At 36.6% G+C, this 21999-nt stretch overlaps 1 protein-coding gene across 5 annotated transcripts in view; it reads right to left on the bottom strand.

The window, feature by feature from the left end:
- LOC131039063 (U1 snRNP-associated protein usp106) overlaps positions 1-21999 on the bottom strand; it is a 90639-nt gene that overhangs the window by 43179 nt on the left and 25461 nt on the right. For 4 of the 5 annotated variants that reach the window (XR_009358876.1, XR_009358877.1, XR_009358878.1 and 1 more), the window contains exons 7-8: positions 19885-19946; positions 1056-1115 (exon numbers count right to left, since the gene is read on the bottom strand). Coding sequence is in view for 2 of the 5 variants with exons in the window: in XM_057971747.2 (XP_057827730.1) it covers positions 1056-1115; positions 19885-19946 (122 nt within the window). In the remaining 3 variants the exon portion in view is untranslated. The remainder of the gene's footprint in view (positions 1-1055; positions 1116-19884; positions 19947-21999) is intronic. The other variant, XM_057971812.2, reaches the window with a different exon arrangement.

The following is a 21999-nucleotide window of genomic DNA, read 5'->3' as shown; positions in this document are numbered from 1 at the left end:
TTTCACCATTCAAACTAAACCAAGGGTGGAAAATCGATATGTAGAAGGGAGGGTGGAAAATTGACATGTATAAGGAAGGGTGGACAATCAATCCCTAGAAGGAAGAGTGGAAATTTGCCACTTAGAAGGAAGGTTTTTAGTTTCCTTGTTTTTTATCCTTTTTTGTTTCATTTTACTTGCGTTATTCATCAATTTCCTTGGAGAGTGGAAAATCGACCTTTAGAAGGAAGATTTCACCTTCACTTCCTTTCCTTCATGACAATTCGCTCAATTTCAAGGTGTGGAAAAATGCACGGGACAAGGAAGATTACTCTTCTTCAATCTCCATCCAACACTTGATCTCCAGGAGTGGAAATTCGATGGGTACAAGGAAATTTCCAATTTCTCTTTCACTTTGATTCAATCTCCAAGAGTGGAAATTCGACCCTTAGAAGGAAATTTCCAATTTTTAATTGCCTTGAGAAACTTTATCTTTTAACACTTGATTTCATCTATTCTCCAAAGGGTGGACAAACAACCCTTAAAAGAAAACTAGGAAGTTTTCTTACCTTGACATCTTTCTTGATAACTTTGCGAAATGACAACGTTTGACAATTTTACAACTTTTGCAATTCTCCTCTATCTCGAACCAACAAAACCAACCTCTTCCCATAAACAAAGGTCAACAACTAGGACCAAGCTAAAAGACAACTAACCCTAAAGCAAATCAAAAAGTGGGGGTCCCCATTTGCAATGGAGCGATGTGTGAAAACATCACAACACAACAATGACAATCGAAGAAATTCAGGTATTGCATGTTACACATACAAGAGTAAAATGACACACACATGAATACAGCAGTAAATGATCCTAACTTTTGATCATTTAATATATAGCCTGACAGGAATTATACATTAAAATCAAAGCAGAATTCCCAATTCAAATCCCTAATATTTTACAGTTATAACAGAGGATAGAGAGATGACATAATCCAGATGACTACAGTTTAAGAAATTAGAAAGGTCTATTTAGTGAAGCCTGACATTTTGATTAATCATAAAAAGAAATGAACTCACAATCCGGACATCAACAGCTGGAGTTTTTGAATTATCTGCATGTACTTCACGTGCTCCAAGCTGCCAACAAATTCCAAAGAGATTAGATTACATATCATATGTAATCAAATTAAAAGATGCATTTTTAACAAAAACAGAAGCAAGAAAAACTCCCCAGCCAAATTCAACACCAAAGACCATATCCATGAGCATTTAAAAAAACTAATAGTCTATTCCACTATGAAGGGAATTTAAGATGCCAATGTCGGACATGACTTAATACTGTGAGGAAATTAGTCTTACAGTGGTTATCTAGTCTTCATCACAAATGCACACCTCAAGTGGATGTCATGTAGCCCCTCCGAGTTGTATCGTTTACTAGTTTTGGGAATAAGTTCATGTCAGTCATTATAACCAAATATGTTTTCCTGTTTATAGTTAATCAAATGTGTGCAATAGCTCACCATTTTCACCATGTTGTTTAATAATGATCAATTGCTACTGAGTTATTGAGAACACTCCATATAGTTGTGCCTCTCTTCTCATAGTGTTGTTACATGCAATTTATATGCAGCTTTTATTTCAAAAATGATATGGATGAACTCTTTATTGTTATTATATCCTGAATAAACCCCTGCAATCCAAACCAAATTATGCAAAAGGATCATTTATAGAGATCACATTGCTTCATATGTCTGAATAGCCTCATGTGAAAAAATCTTGCATTTCTTGGAGCTTCAATCAGAAAAGGGCGTCTCTTTTCAAGGTTTTAAATGCAGGCACATGAACTAAGAAAGCATTATTCTATAGCTTGATCAGAAGTTGATTTTCATGTATATTCACTAATCACTAGTGTATTGTTTATGTTCTTGTAAGCTTAGAGTGACCATAGCTTTAAGCCTTATAGCTCTACAAGAAAACAAGCACATTGGAAAAGCCAATCTTTCAAAAATTCATCCTCCAAAAGGTCAACAACAATTCCAGGTCCTTGTACACATTGTCAGGGAAAAATACTCATTAACCTTTAAGAGAAATCATATTGCACATAGTTGTTGGTTGAACTAAATTATTCATTTTGTTAAAGAACATTTCTACAAATACTTGGCTCAACAACTGCAGATATTGCTGCGGACATATCATTCTTCAGATATTTGTTGGTAAAGACCACTGCAGTTCCCATGTCCCAAAAATAAGCGTAATTTAAATATTTGTTGGTGTAAACTTACTACAGCTTCCATGTCCTACACAAACTGGCACTCTTCTATTGTTACTAAAGACGATTTAGCTCATAAGATTCCATTGCTCGATGGGACTAGTTCCTAAGCCAAGTAAGAAGTTCTGAGTCATTTACTTCAAACGGGCAATTGCTTTTTAATACCCACTTCATATACAATATATAGTAAGCACCTTGAGACATAAGTTGCTGTACTCCAGCTGGTTCAAGCTTCAGTTTCCAACCAGACAATTTCTAAAGATTAGATGTGCTGCATCAATTATAGGTGTGTGAAATATTAGTCAAATGTGTTATGATTAATCATATGTTCACCTGAAGGTGTGACTTGTCAAATTCACTTCTTCATGACATGTCAGTCGTATATGTCATCGCACTTGTAGTAGTTTGGAGCTTTGGATATAGTTATCCTTCCAACTTACAAAATGCACATAAAGGAGTTTAATGTTTATTAACAATTATGGAACAATTAACATGGCATATGCTAAATCTGATGTAGTTTGGGTTCTTCTAGATCTAACTCGGCAGTCGGTCACTTCTTATTTTAAGTATGTTCAATGCCAATAGGGTTTACCCTACCCCAATGTATTAAACGAAGCTATAAATATGTCGACATATTTTGGATGTTACACTCTACATTCTATTGCCATAAGTCATAAGAAATGTCAATTTCTTCAATATGAATATTTCTTTGATCCCTCAGTTATATTGACATAACTGCTAGCAAAGATAATTCTATAACTTAAAGCACTGTAATCCTCCTAGAGCCTTCCCATGCCATCAATAGCTGTTTGAACAACATCACATCTTTCATTTCAATGTAAATATGACAGTAATTAATTCAAACCAAATATGATGATACATTGCTTTTGATCCAAATAGTAATCAAGAGAAATCTTATTACAGCAGTAAAACCATTTAATGCAACTTAGAATTTCAAAGAAACCAGGGAAGGCCAGATATTGAGCTCCCGAATTCCCTTATAGGGCATCAGATCGGGAAACAAATTGTGGCATTAAATGCATGAATACAATGAACCAAAATTAGTAAACAAAATTCATGTTGCCAAACCAAAATTGATAAACTTGTTTATCCGTGACTTTAATTCAACGAGTCCTCTTTCTTTTTCAGGATTGATGCAAGGAAGCGTATGGTAAAGGACTAAACAATGCGAGGGAAGACAAGATCAACACATTCAAGAGTATGACAATGGAGGATACAACTACGATGAGAAGTCATAGATATCCAAGGAGAATAGAGAAAGATGAAAATCAAGACATTCAATAAGATAAAATGCAAGACATCGCAAAGGATTTTAAAGATGAAGATGAAATGCACAATGAAGCCTAAGGAAGATAGTATCAGAAGAGTTAATCAAAGTTAGAAATTCAAGACTTCTTTATGATGATATAGAAGTGGAGTTGAAACAAAGAACAAGAAAGAAGAAAGTTTACAATGCATGTAAAAGCTGAGGTGGCATCTACTCATCTCCACCATTAAAATAATTTAGGGTCAGCATGTCCAGATTTATCGAACATGACTCCTACAAAGATGGAAAACAAACATGTGAAATCACATTTAATATGATTGTACAACTCATTTTTCATTGGTCCTTTTCCACAAAAGGATGTGCATTTAAGGACTTGTAATTTCCTCATTGGATGGCATTAAGTGTAAGGAGATGGTAGTTGTACCTACCCTCTAAAATGATATTTCGATCTTGTAATTACTCAAGTAGAGGAATACTCCTTATATAGAAAATTACAAGATGATCTTTCCATAACGGAAACAATCTAGAATAGAAACGCAAAAGGAAACATACTAAAATGAAACTAACTATGAAAGGGAAAGATCCTAACTAAATGACCATTATAGAAACACTGCCAAATTACTTTTATACCCTCCCTTAATGGTCATTCTACTAACTACCCTACTTTAGACTTGAGATAATCTGCAGGTCATTTGGTCACGAATGCATACAATTTTGCCCCCTTTCCCTCATAATGCTCTATGACATGAACCTACTGTTGAGACCTTCCCTGCTTTTGCAAAACTTCTGGATATGGCCAAGTTTACCACAATCCATCCAACACGATGTTGGGTAATGTTGATGTGTGTTTTATGCACATAACATTTTAGAATAAAATACCAAAGTAATTTACCCTCTCTTGAACAAAATTAACTCCAATGCTAAGGGTAAGATCAACTAAAATGATTCCAAGGTTTCTACATGTCAGGTCTTGACGAGTGGATAACTCAATGGTCGATGTGAATTGTTGTGTTCAATTGGGGACTTGCGCAAATGTTAGGATAATCTTCTTCGATCATGAAATATGTGGAATAGGTATGCTGACAACTTAGGATTTAGCAATGTAGTTCTGAATCTAATTCTTACTAAAAAATGGGCAAAAGGAATAGGGTTCAGGAAATCTATTCTAGGCCTAAGAATGTAGGAAATGATGAACAAATTTAGTGGAATCAAACTAGGCAAGGTCTCACAAACAGGTATTGACACAAGCTTAGTGCAATTTTTAAGGTACACTCCAGGATTTTCAGACTATCACCATCAAACATTGACACCGTCCAAGTCAATGCTCGTCAAAGGACGCGTAATAGTTGAAGTTAAGCTAACTCAAATCTCCAATTGACCACACAAGGCACACTTACCAGCGGCAAGAGGCTAGTGGTATGGATTAAGGATTCCACACAAATATATTCAACAAATCTTTTGCTCAATCTAACAAACATGAAAATAAATTCTAATCTAACTTGGAGGAATTGAGAACCATGAATGCAAAGACAACATTTGAAGAGCGAAATCACTAACAATTGAACAATGATTTAGATTCAAACAGCTACAGCATATACCAATAATTATACAAAAACTCTCCCTTACAAATGAGAGACAAGGAGGTATATATAGTCTTTTACAAAAATGGATGGCCAAGATCATGCCAACAAAACCCTAGAATTGCCCTAATTAGGGTTTACATAAAAAAATGGAGCCACCAACATATGGCCCAATAAAAAGATACCTAGTCATCAAATAGAGAATCTTCTAAAAGATTCCTCCCTGCATCTCTCTCCTAGCATACTCCAAGAATCTAGCCAATACAGAATCTAACTCCTCCATGGAAATGCTAGGCAAGGTATCTTGTTGCAAATCAATCACGTCCAATGAATCCGAGCAAGCATCCAAAGTGTTCTCCCAATCTGGCATGAGCTTCTGCGAACTATGAACATGAATCAACAAAGAGACCAAATCATTTATCTGACTCTTCTTCAAAGAGTCCAACTGACAAAAATACATAAGTTTCATCTTGTCTCTTAATTCAGCTAAGTGTAAACCACTAGCATCACTAACATCAACACCCATTAAACTCCTCAATTGAGGCAAGGATCTTCATCTAAATGTCCTGAATCAATCCTTCCATCTCCATACAACTCAACTGGGCGTTCTCATAAGTTGATCTCTTCACGGCCAATGAACAATACCAGCCATGGAAATCGTATTTGTCTCCACTGTGTACAATGCTCTCGCTAATCAAAGTGGACTTAGGAATCTTCTTCAAAGCTCCATGGCATGGAATAGTCTTCTCCTGAATAGGCCAGAATTATTCCCAAACTCCCTCCAAATACTAGATTCTAAACATGAGCCTTGTTATCCTATCATATACCTGAACAAACTGAGTAAGGAAATCGTCTACCTATTTTCTTGCACTCTCAATCCACTTTTCCACCTCCGAGAGTGTATCTCTCGCTACCTCATAGTGTGAATGTAGTCCATGATCAAACGTAATATGGGAAATAAGGGTGGGATTCTCACGCCTTATCCCCACAATATACTCCCTAAGTCTGATATTCTCTTCTTTGTACTTCTTCTTCTCTTCAATTTCTCTATCTAACCTTGCGCTAATCGCCTTAAGGTTATCACCAACCTCCTGAAACTCTTGCTCTCTCGATGTACGGCAAAGGGCAACTGAAGTAATCTGGAGATCCATAGGAGTAGCAATGTCCACTGTCACACCTCCAATACGAACAACAACCTGCACAATCCGCATTCCTATCTCATCTCTAGCTATGTGCAACAAAATCGCAGCTCTCTTGGGTTCTTTCTCCTTATTGCTTCTAGCTAGGTAATCATCAATGTTATCAATAGATTGTACCTCTATTATTTTCTTACTCTTTTCCATACTTCTCATCAGCCAATCAGGAATAGCGGCCATCTCCATACCATCATCGAGACACATATCTCGATCAAGTCCTCTCAATGTCGAGATAACATCATCATCATCATCATCATCAGGATTACTCTTGGTCAAATCATATATCTCATTTCCCAAACTAACCTCCAAAAGGATAGTAGGGGACCCCGGTTGATCATCATTCTCATTTGGTGGAGCAGATGTCGATGTGGCATTTAACTCCTGAATATTCTTTGGCAGTATCACTGTGTTGGAACATTGTTGGGTTTCCTTATTTTGCTATGTTATTTCAATTTCCTTAATTGATGAGACACTGAGAGGTGGTGAAGGAATGATAGTTGGAGGAATGATAGTCTTTTATTTCATCTTCTTCACCTCTTCAATCTTCTTCCCCTTGGCCTTGACTCCTCCGGGCGTGTTTTTCCTTCTCTTGGGAGCTTGACTCTCTTCATCTACATGAATCCTGATATCACTGATAGTCCTTTGATCATCTTCGGAAGTAGACTCTTTCGGCTTCATCTTTTCATAAGTGAAGGAAACACCCATATCAACTAGCTTATTCATTTGAATATCTACCCATGTACGGGAGAAACTCAAGACCTCTCTTATCAATACATTCAGATCAATCTCTTCTGATTCTAACCAATTAGGCAATAAAATTGCGTTCTTCATTTCATTTTCATACTGCGGATGCGTATGATCCCTGTCATCTAACACCTGATCAGGAATGAGGAAAAGTCCACACTTCCTCATGAAATCCACTGACATTCTGGACCACATTCGACTCTTCACTCCCTACTCGTCCATCAGGTTGGCCCAATAATCTTCTATGTCTACCTTGTGGATGAACTTCTCTCCCCTGATCCTTACAACTTTCTTATCTAGATCAAATCTTTCTCTTTTCTTGAAAGTTGCAAATCGATAGAATGCAAGCTCCTCACTCGTAATACTGGTGGCTAAGGCAGACTGGTAAACCTCCAACGTCTTCCCAACTGAAATAGGGAATGTCATGCCTGTCCTATGCTTCTCTCTCTGAATGGAATCAAACTCTAGAAGTTGTCTCACCACTTCCAACAAGATCATTCTGTCGGAAGGATACCTAGGAAGCCTGTAGTGTTCGGATTGAAACCCATGAATCCTAAGGTACGTGAAAGTGGGAAACTGAATATACCATGATCCATATTTCTCTATTAGCTCTATTGCCTCCTTGGACAATCTTCTGTGGATTCTGCCTTGCAGCATCCGCGTGATGTACATGGTGAATACATCATTCACTCTCTTATAGTCTTCAATTCTATACATGTTTAGTTGGAGATAGCACTCATGACTCTTGAATTGTCCTTGCCCATTCCCGACTTCACCTCTGCATATCAATCCTTTGTATGAAACGAACCGTGCAAGCAGGTATACCAAGTAAGAAGTCATGGTGAATGACTTGGACCGCTCTACATTCCTCGGCTGAAAGTCCAGATTGTCACTTATGATTCTAGACCAATTTATCAATGTCCCTCTAAGACAATCCTGGATGAAGTAGAACATCCATCCATCGAATATTGCACCCTGCGGTGTCCCCATCACTCTATTGAGTAGGAATACTAAGTCACTATATTCCTCTTTGAAGTCTGTGCACATGAGTGTCTTGGGAGCCTTGGAATGATGAAGCCTAGGCTCGATCATCCACTCTTTGTTTATCATACTCTTACACGCATCCATCTTCTTTGTGTACCACTCTTCATATTCATCCTTAGTTGCATCCTTCATATCCGCTCCACGTGGAATTCCAAACACCTCAGCAATCGCATCCTCAACAAGGTAGGCAATAACAACGCCCTTAGGAGTCTTGATCATTTGCGAGCGAGGATCATAAGATTGTGCACATTCCAGGATAAGCTCACTGCATTGTATGGACTGTGGAAATCCAGCGGCTTGAAAAATATCACTCTTCAAAATGTTTACATATGCCGGGGAAAGAATCTAATTTCCAACTCCGAACATCCGCTGTCGCATCATGTTCAGTCTCAAGAAATGCATGTTTGTATCCGTAATCTCCTTCCATCTAGATGACATCTTAGACTCTGGATAGAATCCAGTCTCCAGTATCTTTTATTGTTCTCTTCTTTCCTTAAATCCGGACTTCGACATCACACCTGCACGAAGCTTGAAGTTAGAACTTAGGAAAAATATAATATTCTTAATAGAATTCTTGACTTCCTAATAATTTAGGCTAATTAGAGCATGAAGTCAGGAAGATAGTCCACACTCTAGGTAGATCTTAACAATTTAAACACAAAATGTGACAAGACTAGGGTATGAAATCCTCATGAAATCAACACCTCCTTATACTTAGAAATTTTGTGCAAATCATAGTGCAAAGGAGTATACCGGATCAAGAGTGACTAGCGAAAGGTGTGAAAAGTTGTGTTTGCACAAAATTAATGTCTAAAGACACCTTCCGCAATCAACAATGGAGGTCACAAATCTGAAGACAACTTGCAACTAAATGAATTAACCTCTCAAAAAAAGTTGCAATCATCCTTAAAAAACATGCACAAACTTGATAAAAATCAGTCTTGAAAAATAATCAATCTTGGGAACATAGGTATGGCTGGTAAAAGATAATTTTTTGAGGACAAGCAGCCAGTAACACTGTTGCAGACCTGAGACAACCTTCCAATGATCTGAAAATGATCCCAAAATGTCTCTAAATGCAAATCACTAAAGTTGCAGCTGGCTGGGCCATAAAAGTTAAGTCTGAAAAATGAATGTACAGCCAACAATGGAGATCAAAACCTGAAGCAATGGAGTTAAAACTCAGATCTGAGGCAAATGATAGCAAGTAGGGGGGCAATGGCGGTATCCAACATGCATGTTTGTATCCACCAAAATATGCTCCAAACACTTGCAAAATAAAAATCGAACCTTCCCAGCTATGGCACCATCTTCCACAAGTCTGAAAATGATCTTCAATGTACCCTCCAATCTGCCAACAATGGTCTGAGGACAGCAAACAACCAGGCGATATCAAGGAAAATCACCTTTGTTTGGAGATGAAACCCCAAACACAAAAATTGCCTTACACCAAAATTACGATTTTCACCAAAAATGGCGAACTTCACCAAAATCGTGGCATGGGGGGGGTCTTCAATGGCAGAAAACCAGTCTGATAACAGCAGTAAAAATAGCAGCCCCAAGGAAAATCGCCAACTTAGAGGTAGGAGCCCTCTAAAATGATCAAAGTTGCCAAATAGAAAAAACCGCTAACTCCCCAAAAATCAAAAACCTGAAATCAATAGAGTCAATAAACTTCAATGGCAACAATGGAGTGGATTGTCCAACTGGAAAAATAAGTCTTCAATACTTCACTTGAACACTTGCTCCAAAATCGCCAACTATGGAGAAAATCGCCCTTGCATGGAATCCACTTGGCAAACTTAATAATAAAATAATGCTGGCCTCCTCCCTTTAAACTTACTTTCATCACCAATTTTCACCACACAAGCAATGTGGTATAAAACACTTGCTCTTATACTTGCTTGGGTGAAAATAATTTGCTTCTAGAAGGTTGAAAACATTAAATGCTCATAGCAAATCATTTATTAATTGCTTTCATCTTTTAAATAATCATTGTCTTTTATTAAAAACAATTAAAATGAAGCTCATTTATTAAAATATTTCAATTTAAATAAAAAATGGGTCAATTGGGGAAAATCGATCCTAGCAAGGATTAAAATATCCTCACAAAATCACTTTAAAAATTGTCAAATATCCCCTTACGGGAAAATTGATCCCAGTCTGGATGAAAATCCGGACTCAAAAATCATCAAATGTGCACAAAATGGGGCTAGGGGAAAATCGATATAAGTGTGGAATGAAAAATTCCACGTAAAATTAAGTCATCACCCAAAAATACCCCTCTGGTGGAAAAACGACCTCAGTCTGGATGAAAATCCGGACTCAAAATCATTGAATGCATTCTTAGTGGAAAATCGACCCTAGTATGGATTCACAGTGGTGGAAAAATGGAGCAAGTATGGATTTCAGGGGAAATCCATGTCCAATCCGGATTCTGAGAGGGGAAAACCATGGGTAGTCAGAAACATGAGGGGAAAAGCATCTCTAGTGTGGAATTTGACCTTTTAACCCTTAGAATATGGATTTTACTCCGAAAAATGATGATTTTTCCACTCAGAATCACTTAGAAACTTCGAAACTTAATAAAACTCAACTAGACTTAGGCAAATTTATCAGAAATTGGAGCGTAACACAAGGGAATCATCAGAACAAAGTGCGAAATCAACTTAAATAATTCTCTAGGAGCGAGAAAACAACTCCAAAAGGGTCAACACTTAGACAAAACTAAGATCATTAAAATCTCAATTTCACAAGCTTGATCCTATAACCTCAAAAACCCTAAATGGCACTAGGCATGACCAAAACTCCGAGACTCGAGCACGGGAAATACAAAATTACCCACTAAGCAGCCAAAACCCTAACCTAACAACGCAGAAAGCAGGAAGAGAGGGGGTCCCCGTTAGCAATGGGGCGATGTGTGAAAAGGTCACAACAGGTAACAAACACATCCCTCCCTTTATCCAAAGACACCGAGATCAGCTTCTCAAAACTCGTGCAAAAAACCCATCATGATTTTTTTTGGAAAAAAAATCAAAAAACACAAAAAATAGCAACACCCTTCATGATTTTTTGTGGAAAAAATCAAAAAACCCTCCAACAAAGAAAGAGCCCATGATTTTTGTGTGAGAAAATCATGAAAAAAACAATCAGAAAAACCACAATTTTTTAAGAGAAAATTGTGTGAAACCCATCCCCGATTTTTGAGGAGAAAAATGTACAACACCTCCCAGTTTGTTCAAAAAAATTTACTCGTGGCCATCACGAGTAGTAAACAAAAATAAAACTCCCTAATTTTTGTGCAAACTATCAAGCAAAACCCTTCCATGATTTTTTTTGAAAAAAATTAAAAAAACCCACAAATTTTTTCGCCAAAAAAGAGCCTAAGCTCTGATACAATGAAATGATATTTTGATATTGTAATTAATTAAGGAGACGAATACTTCTTATATAGAAAATTACAAGACAATCTTTCCATAACGGAAACGATCAAAAATAGAAACACGAAAGGAAACATACTAAAATGAAACTAACTACGAAAGGTAAAGATCCTAACTGAATGACCATAATAAAAACACTACAAAATTACTTTAATACCCTCACTTAGGGTTTCATTGAATTATCTTGGCCATTAATTTAGAATCAATTTGGGCCCTTCTTTTAAAACTCAAGGTCTACATAAGGCTTGGCCTTTTCATTTGTAAAGGTTAATAGAGCAATAGTTAATAGAAGTAGGAGGAGGAAATTAGAAATTGTTGCCAAGACTATGATGAAATCAATACATAATTTTCATTGAAAATATGTTGGATCTTATGTGAAGTTTCAATATGTTTCATGGTTTCTACTTCTCAAGTTTTAGTTAAATTTCATTGATTGTAATGGAGAAATGTGACGATATTTGATGGAATTCCAGTTCATACCATTTGTAGTTTGTTGATTGCAAATTGCACTGTATGGTTAGTCAGTCTAAACCTCTTTTTGGCAATAGTTTGGTTGAGGATATTCATTTGGATTGTGCTAGCATTGGGTATTTGGATGGATGTTTGCAATATGAAAATCTTTCACTACCTTAGAAGATTGCACTCTTTCTATGGCATTGTGAGCTATCTTTCGTTCAATAGAAAGTAGTTCCACAAGGAATCCGTCTATCTAAGCACTATTCATTATCATCATTGTTCATAGGTCTTAGATTATATTCTCTAACCTTATCCTTTTGATTTTTGTTTGAAGAGTTTAATTTAGTTTAGGAGGAAAGCATCACTTAAGTTGCTATATTGGATGTTCGAGTTGCTTTGTAGAAGTGAAAAGCGTAAGTCCCTTTGTGAGAACAGCAAATCACGTCATTTCACTGAGTCTATCCATTGCAACGTCAAGATTTAACATTTGTAAACCTTGGGGTTACCTTATTTGATCATATTGTTTAGCATTTGAGGTTTCCTTGTTCAAGAGAGGATAGAATACTTGGTATTTTATTATGTGTTGTACAATGTCACAAAACAAGATTCAAACACAACTATCTTGCTAGGAAGCAACATCAAGGTCCTTTTCTTACTATAAAAACACAAGCCTCTACTCCCTTAGAATTGGTCCACACTAATTTATGTGCACCTATGACACCTAGTCATAATAATGCCTAAAATATCTACCTTTTGTGGATAACTATTTTTTTCTTTTTTTGTTAAAAGACGCAAATCAAGCTCCTACATTTTGGGTTGAAGCAAATTGTACAACTATGCACTTGTTGAATCAGGGGCCCACCAAAGTACTCTAGAACATCACCCCTAACAAAGCATGGACAAGGAAAAAGCCCTCTATTTCACATCTCAAAGTGTTTGGATATTTCATATCCGTGCACATTCCCAAGGGCCCTAGGAAAATGTTGGATAACAAGTCTTTGAAATGTATTTTTCTTGGCTACAATTTAGAGTTGAAGGGCCGTCAACTTATGAATACAATGATCGAAAAGGTCTACATCAAAAGGGATGCTATTGATAAGGAAAAAGGATGCAGAACCGGACCTATCAATTATCAAATGCTAAGAATCATTGAACCTTAAAATGAGGAACTTGATGAATAAGTATAAGAGGGTTTTACTTCCAATGTGCACAAAATGGTTCTTCAATGGTATTATATCACAATGAAGGATGCCAAACCAGATGTAGTCGTAGATAATTCTACCACTAAGCCAAAAACTTGCAACAAATTTTGCAAGGAACTAAATCTGGCCCTAATGTGCACAATTATTCAAAGTTTCAAACTGAGAATAGCAACAAACTCTTAATCAACACCTTGGAAAGATGCCATGGATGCATAATATTTGGCATTGCTAAGGAACAACACATGAGAACTTGTTGATCTTCCACGAAAGAAGAAAGCTATTGGATGTAAATGGGTTTTTAGAATTCATTATATGTAGCATTGACAAGCACAAAGCCTGACTTATGGCTAAGGGCTATTTTAAAATGGAAGGTATTGACTATGATGAAAGTTTTAACCCCACAACAAAGATCAAGACTATGTGAAAGGTTTTGACAATGGTAGCGCAATTTGAATGGAAAATTCCCCCAATAAATGTCAATAGTGTCTTTCTTAATGGAGATCTCAAGAGAAGTCCATGTGACTCAACCTGAGGGGTATACTACACCTGGTAAATAGGAAAAAGTGTGTAGACTTGTGAAATCCCTCTATAGTCTGAAGTAGGCTCCCAAAGCTTGACACATCAAGATTGATGAGTATTTCCTTCAACATGGATTCACCAAGAATCCATATAATCCCAATCTCTACCTCAAATAGAAAGGGGGCAAGACCGTGAATTTGATTGTATATGTCGATGTTCTAGTCATCACAAGGAGTTCTCCACAGATGATTCCAGCAATAAAGAATGTTCTCAAATGAACGGTAGACATGTTGATTCTCAAGCTCCTACATTATGCTCTTGGACTTGAAATGTGGAAACGAAAGAAACAGATTTTTGTCTCTCAAATGAAATAAGTCAAGACATTGCTCAAAAATTTAGGATGAAATATTACAAGCCAATGTCAAGTTCAACCCACACAGAAACGGGATTGTAACTTTCCTACAATAATCGATCACCTCAAATATATGCTGCTCTTTATTAGCAGTTGATAGCGAGTCTCATTTATTTGACCTATACCAAGCCGAACATCATCTATGTTGTCAACTATCTCTCTAGGTTTATCAAAAACCTAAGGATGTCCATCGGAAAGCACCAAAGTGTATCTTGAGATGCATCAAAAGTTTTTCTATGCAAAGATACACAGATTGTGCAGTATGCATGTTTTGTAAATGATAGGAAATCTACTTCCTATTTCATTTTCCTTTTAGCATATATTCTGATAACATGGGGAAGCAAAAAATAAGCTATTGTTGCTCACTCTTCCGCAGAGTTAGGATATCACACCACAGGTGCAACTGTCTATGAGGCAATATGGTTATGTGTTGATGTGTCTTTTGTACACGACCAAACACAGAATAAAATACCCAGAGGTATCTTATCCTCTCTTGAGTAAAGTTCCCGAATGCTGAAGATATCGCAAAAGGATCAATCGGAAGAACTTCAAGGTTCTATTATGTAGGATCTCTACTTGTGGATAAGCACCAGTGGTCATTGTGTTTACTATTTTACAAGGGGCCTTACGTACTTTCAAGGAAAGCTTGTTCGTATAATTACTTTTCTAATGAGGAAACAGGATTCTCTTAATACTAACTGATGTTTCAAAAAGATCAAAAGATAAAGGTTTTAAGGAGGTGAGACTAAACTAATCCTAAAAATGACTCAGTCATGATTGGTCTTGATAGAACTCTACCAATTTTAGTATTGCCAAAAGATTACAACTCCACTGGAATTGGTGCGATCTTCTAAGGGGATTCAATGATTTTCAAATCACCAAGGGGATAGATACTATCAGTAAGATACATATCAATGCCTCCAACAATGATTGAACTTCTTAAACAATCTCAATGTTTCCAGTTGACCACACAGGGCATTCTTACAATCAGTAAGGAGCTAGTCATTTGGAATATGAGTCTTATCAAAGATCAAGCGCAACATTCGTCCTTCAAACTTAAAACTTAAATGCTATCTCTACTAAGAGTGATTCAAGAAGATAAACAACCATGAAAATAGCCACAAGGATTGCAATAAAACACCATAACTTCAATATTTCATTGATCTCATAGCCAAGTAAAACAACAATTGTTCAACTTTCTCTCTTCACTACTTATTTCTCTGATGCTTAACAATATTAAACTTTTATACTCTAACTCTCTCTCTCTTTGATTCCCTCATTTGGATCCATTTCTCAATTTTGACAACATTTGCTTGATCCCCAGAAGGCCTGAAAGGGTAAATTCACTCAAATCAAGGCCAGGGACAGGACCTATCTAGGATTTCGCCCTAGACCCTTTGGAAGGGTCAGGAGTGAAATCCTTGTCCTAGCCTAAAATTCACATTTTTGGTGGTCAAAAATCATTCAAGGGCAATCCTAAGAGCTTCTCTCACCTTGGCCTAGGCCTGACTTCACACAAATTTTGGAGAAAAACTTCACACAAATTTTGGAGAAAAGGATGGTTTTAGGGTTTTTCGCTCTGGACCCTTTGGAAGGGTCAGGAGCGAAATCTTGTTTTAGGCTTCTTCCTCCATCCTTTCAACTTGAATCAACCTCAAAAGGCAAGAAAACACTTCTCCTCACTCATCCAAGCTATAAAAACACAAAGTTTGACTTGTCTTGCAAGGAAAGTAGGTGATTGTAGAATTTTCGCTCTGGACCCTTTGGAAGGGTCAGGAGCGAAAATCTTGGTTTTGCTCAATTCCTTCAAATTCATGGATCACTAGCAACTTGAAGTCACTCCTAAGGACCCCTACCATCTCAATTCACTTTAGTCTGCAATTGCCTTGGCATAAAATTGGGAAAAAAGGTGGTTTTAGTCAAATTTTGCCCTGGACCCTTTGGAAGGGTCAAGAGCGAATTTCCATTTCTAGGACAAAATCTCTACCTTTCATCGCTTTCAAACATTCCCAAAGGCAACAACATGTCCATTCTTCCTTTCAACATGCCTTGGATATCAAAATTTGGTCAAACATAAGAAGGAAATGAGTTCTAGGTAGATTTTCGCTCTGGATCCTTCGGAAGGGTCAGGAGCGAAAATCATGTTCTAGGCTTGATTGTTCATTTTTCCAACTTCAATCTTCTCTGGGAGGCAAACATAGATCATTCTCCACCTAAGGAACAAGGTTTGAAGCCCAAACAAGGGAGCAAATGAGGTTTATAATGAATTTTGCTCTGGACCCTTTGGAAGGGTCAGGAGCGAAATTCATACTTTGGGCAAAATATTCATCTTTCAAAGCGTCCAACTCCCTCTCAAGGCAAGAACATATCAATCCACCTTCCAACATGCCTTAGAGACCAACACTTAGCCAAAATTAGGAAGGAAATGAGGGTTATGAGGATTTTCGCTCCGGACCCTTTGGAAGGGTCAGGAGCGAAAATCTTGATTTATCCAATTCTCTCTCAAACTTGATCAATTTCAAGGTCCTTTCAAACTCTATTCATCATTTTAGGCAAGATAGAAGGTCAAATGGAAGATTTCGCTCTGGACCCTTTGGAAGGGTCAGGAGCGAAATTTCCATTCTAGGTTGATTTTTACCATTTTGTAGTCTTAAACCTCCTCTCCAAGGCAAACATGCATCCAAGTCTCCTCAACTATGCCTCAAAAATCCAAAACTTGGCCATATGAAAGAGCAAAATAGAGGAAAAGGTGAATTTCGCTCTGGACCCTTTGGAAGGGTCAGGAGCGAAATTCATGCTTTAGACAAAATCCACACTTTCAAACACCTCAAATCACTTCCTGAGGCAAGAATATGTCAATTTGCCCTTACCATGCCCAAGGAATCAAGGTTTCTAGTGCAAACAAGGAGAAAAAAGGTGTCTAGGGAGAATTTTGCTCTGGACCCTTTGGAAGGGTCAGGAGCCAAATTCACATTTAGGCTCAAATCTTGATTTCATTTCTCACATTTCTTCATCTGAACAAGTGTTTTGCCCTCAATAATGCTTGGGAATGAGTTAGTTCTATGTTTGGGTCAAACTAGAATGTCTTATGGAGAATTTCGCTCTGGACCCTTTGGAAGGGTCAAGAGCGAAATTCGCTTTGGACCCTTTGGAAGGGTCAGGAGCGAAATTTGACATTTTGGTCTCTCTGTCAGGATCCATGTATGGAATATAACGTTTTCTTATATTTTAAGTTATATTCCATATATACTGTCAGGATGTTTGAGAGTGGTTTTAGACCTCCAGGAATTATAATGCAAAATCTAGTTTCTGGAGGATTCTTCAGTTTTCCAGACTTAGTCAAATTTCAGGATCAGGAAGACATTCCAGACTTAGCCAAATTTTAGGGCATTTGAAGATCAGGATGACATTCCAGACTTCATCACTCACCAACTTGACCTAGCTTAGACCTTCAAGGATGATACTCACTCACCAAGCAAAGACACAATTAGCAACAAGAGCAAAACCAGGCCCTAAGGAAGACTCTCAAAGAAACCCTAATTTTGGGGCCCCATGGACTCACCCTGGCTCAAGCAGAGCCTGCCATCCTAGTGATCCCTCTGGCAACACTCAGCATGCAAAGGCTAACAGACAAACCCTAAAAACCTAGAAAGCAAACCCCAGAAAGCAAAAAAGTAGGGGTCCCCATTTGCAATGGGGTGATGTGTGAATATGTCAGAACATTATGACAAGCATGAGTGTTCTTGAGACATGTCCTACAACTTTGTTTTGCAACAAAGGAAGTGTGTTGATGCTTGTTCCAAGTCCTATTTTTCATAAGCACATAAAACACATTGAGGTTCAATGCCACTACATACACAAACATGAACAAAATATCCAACTCTAGTATTAATCCACTAGAGCAACATGCTGACATATTTACCAAATCTCTTGCAATGGTGAACTTCAATGTTTCTCTAAGTTTCTTGTTTTTTTCTCTTATGATGTAATAAGGGGGGCTAATGGAATATTATAATCATATTATATTACAGCATTATGATTATTAAGCATTGTAATTTGTTAATAATACTTCAAAAACATTTTCATAATAAATAATAACCATCATAGATGGTTATAGTTAGTTGGTCGGGTATGCTTGGCTATTATGATCCCATTTTCCAGCAAGTCAGCCTCAAGACTTAATAGTTAAATTTTAATAAATGAAATTATTAAATATTTTATGATATCACTTCGGCCAACTTAGTGTGATTTTCTTAATAAATAAATAAATAGATATTTTTAGTAAATTGTCTCTTTGGCCAACCTTTGTTTGTGGTGGTTAACTTTAACCGACCAGTACTCTTATTTATATAGTTTTTTTCGGCTTGTAAAGGCATCGAAGAATTTGCTTGTTCTAAGCAGGAAAGAATTTCAGACACAAACCCGAGACCCTCTTCCAGGTAGAACGCAAACCCTACCATCCTTTCCACTCAGTTTCATATTTCATTACTACCGCCAACTCCCTATTGAATTCACCTTGCATTTCCAGGTTGGAATAGCAGGCTGGGTGAAGTTTGTCTATTCGTAGGATCACCAGATTACACTCGGGGATATGATTCAGATCTCCAAAAGGCAGCAGATAATAAGTGGTCATTTGACTTGATGAAGGATTCTGAGCGATAAAAGGGAGATTTAATAAGTGCAACGTCAGGCTTGGATCTGCTAATACGAATTCTTCTAGTCACCACCTGATTCTTCTCCTACACAGGACAGGAGCAGACTTACTTCACTGTGGATTTTCAATACCAGGAAAGTAAGGAATATCGATTAGGAGGAGCCATCAAGGATCAGACTATATAATTGTCAGACTGATAACTCTGCCAGTCCAGTTAGGGAAGAACTATTTTATAACCGGTAACATGTCATTTGCAATGTATGTCTGGCAATATTAAATCTGCATTTACTAAATTGTGCCAGCTGTGTGAACGCATTTCTGGTTTTCTATTCTGAATATCATCAGGCAATTATGATTATTAGTTGGTGAATCAAAGTCTAGCAGCTTCTCTGTGTAATATCTTATAACTGTGCACATATTTCTGTTATTCTGAATAAGGAAGTTATTATGTTTGGAGGTGAATTCTCAGTTCTATAATTTTCTGTGTTAAAAGAATTGGTGATTCTGAGATAGACTATTTCATACGCCTGGTTGGTTATTTACCAATCATTCTCATGTATATATTGCTACCTCCTCTCAATGATACATTGCTTATTACCGTCTCAAATTTGAATACAAATCCTGTAGGAAAACTAATCTTCAACAAATAAAGTGCTGGTCCAGTTAGATGTCAAAATTTTGCATGAACTAAAGTTACCTATTACGATAAGGCTTACCAAACTTACAGACAAGAAAACATTGTCTATCTTTACACAATAAGATAGGTTTCTTCCAAAAACATCCATATCCTTACTTTATACTCCTAAAGCGCTCTTTAGCAATTTTTGTCTTTTGCTTGATTTTATTTCCCTAAAAAGGAGATCAAATTATGAAGTAGAATGCTTAATGGATGCAAACATTGTCATCTCAAAATCCAACATATTTGTCTCCACTGGTTTTAGGGAACCAAAATAGCATAAAAAGTCTTGCATATGCTTTCTCTAAAAGAAAACAACAGCACCATGTATAAAGCAGCCTAAACATCAACTAATCTAAAAGCTAAAGTGTTTAAATGTGCTACATACAACAAAAAGAACCATAAGGCTAACAAAGAAATAATAACCTTTTTCAGAGCTTCTGCCTCCTCCATCAACTTTTGTGCTTCGTCCACCCTCCCCAATTCCCCTGCAAAATGCAGAAAAAATGCTTTAACGTTTTCATCTAGATGAAGACATCACATAGCTGCAATCAGCAATGTTGTCATAGAAATACTTGCCTTTCATGAATACATCAACAATTCATCTAATCAACAGAAGAACCGGATGAAAAATAACTCTTCAAGGCACCCAGACTATAGAGTTGGGTATGATATGAACTGTGAAGAAATTCAAAACTAGATTCAAAATGCACAATGGATAGATTCTAGTAACCCTACAGCCTGACACACAATAAAAGATGGCAATAGCCAAATAGGATTCCATTCTCTTTACATTAGTTCAGTTTTACAGCATTCCAATTTTGTTTTATTCAAATATTTGTGTGAATTGATGTGCAGGCAAATGAAAATTCAAGGATGCGGCCAGAAATTACAATCTTGTAAATTGCATAATTCATTGTCTTAAAGACCAATCATGTTGAGAGACTCAGTTTTCAAAAGAATCCCAAGTCCAAGTGTTATGTGACCCAATACGAGCTGGATTGGATAAACAATCAAAAATGACACATCTCTGAGTTTCAGCAAGCCTCTTCAACTTTCTATTGTACTCTACCAAATCTGAACATGCGACAAAACAACCCTAATTTGCAGGCCAATGATCTCATTTAGAGTAGGCAAATCTTTGTAGAGTTTTTTTCAGGATTTTTTTGCAGAAGTACAAGTTAGCTTAATGTATCAATCTTGTTGAATCTGAATCCAAATATTGTAACTCTAGAAGGAACATCCACTCCTGATAATCTTGTCTGTCTCAATTTCATATAACATAAAAAGATTCAAATCAATATGCTATTAGGATTTGTTATACCTAAATAATAGAAATAAAAGAGGGAAGGTGCAGTTGTATCAATTTCTCCAACTCATATATTCTAGATGCCATATGGAACAATTTAGTTAATCCTCGCATTATATTCAATCCAAATCAAATCCCATCAAAATAAGCAAGCAGATTTTATGCCACATCAGAACATTTCAAGCAATTATAGCATAAGAAAAACCTTGCAAACATAAAATCTATTGCTACTTCTTAAAGCTCAGGATAGTTCCAGAGCATAAATAGGATTAAGGAATTAGAGGAGAAATATTAAAACAGGTCATAACCTCTTCAACATATACAAACGATGTACATATCAGCATCCCAATTACGGTAACATGAGAAACCATTATAAACTTTTTAAAATTCAAATAAAAGGATATATACAATAAAATACTGAATAGAGAGAATTTTTAAAAACCAAGTGAAACACAAGCTAAATCTCATTTTAAGAATAAACCAAAATCTATGCATGGTAATTTATATTTAAATTATAGTAAGTTTAAAAACTGGTTTGACTTTCCACAAAAGAAAAATTATATATATTGAAAAAATACATGTGCTGATTTTTTAATTGAAGCCCCTGTATAAAAATAGTAGCATTATACTTTTAATTTAATCACTTCTATATACAAATAGAGTATATGATATATTCTTTAAATATTATATACAATACAACATAGATGACACACTCACCGGAAACTCGCCGAGTTTTTGAGCTTGGCGAGTAGATGTGACTTCTACTCGCCAGAAAACTCGTCGAGCTTTTGGCAAAAACGCGCAAAAAACTCGACGAGTCCATTAAAAAAACTCGCCCGCCTATTTGCCTTCACTGAAAACGGCAAAAAACTAATTCATTTTTTGTTTTTTGATTGGGTTTTGGGCTGAGTAAGGGGAAGTTGACTTGGAGTGACTTGGAAGGTGATTTGGAGGGATTTTTGAGTGAGTCCAAGTGGATTTGAAGGGGATTTGAAGGGAAAATCAGATTCCCAGGTAAGTTTTTTTATTTTTTTTCTATGCTTTTTTAAAACAATTTGTTTATTTTTTGTTGCATTTAGATTGATTAGAAATGATTCCTAGGTAGTCTAAATCATTTATAAGTTATTTGCACAAGATTTAACACTAGATTTGACAAGTTTTGTTGAATTTTCACAATTTTTTTGAAAAATCTAGTTTTCGAAAAAAATTCTACCCTACTTTTTTTTTAAAAG

This window comes from Cryptomeria japonica, chromosome 9 (genome assembly GCF_030272615.1).
Source record: "Cryptomeria japonica chromosome 9, Sugi_1.0, whole genome shotgun sequence".
Classification (NCBI taxonomy): domain Eukaryota; kingdom Viridiplantae; phylum Streptophyta; class Pinopsida; order Cupressales; family Cupressaceae; genus Cryptomeria; species Cryptomeria japonica.
Note: the sequence above shows the minus strand (reverse complement) of the source record. Positions and strands in the feature narration are given on the sequence as shown.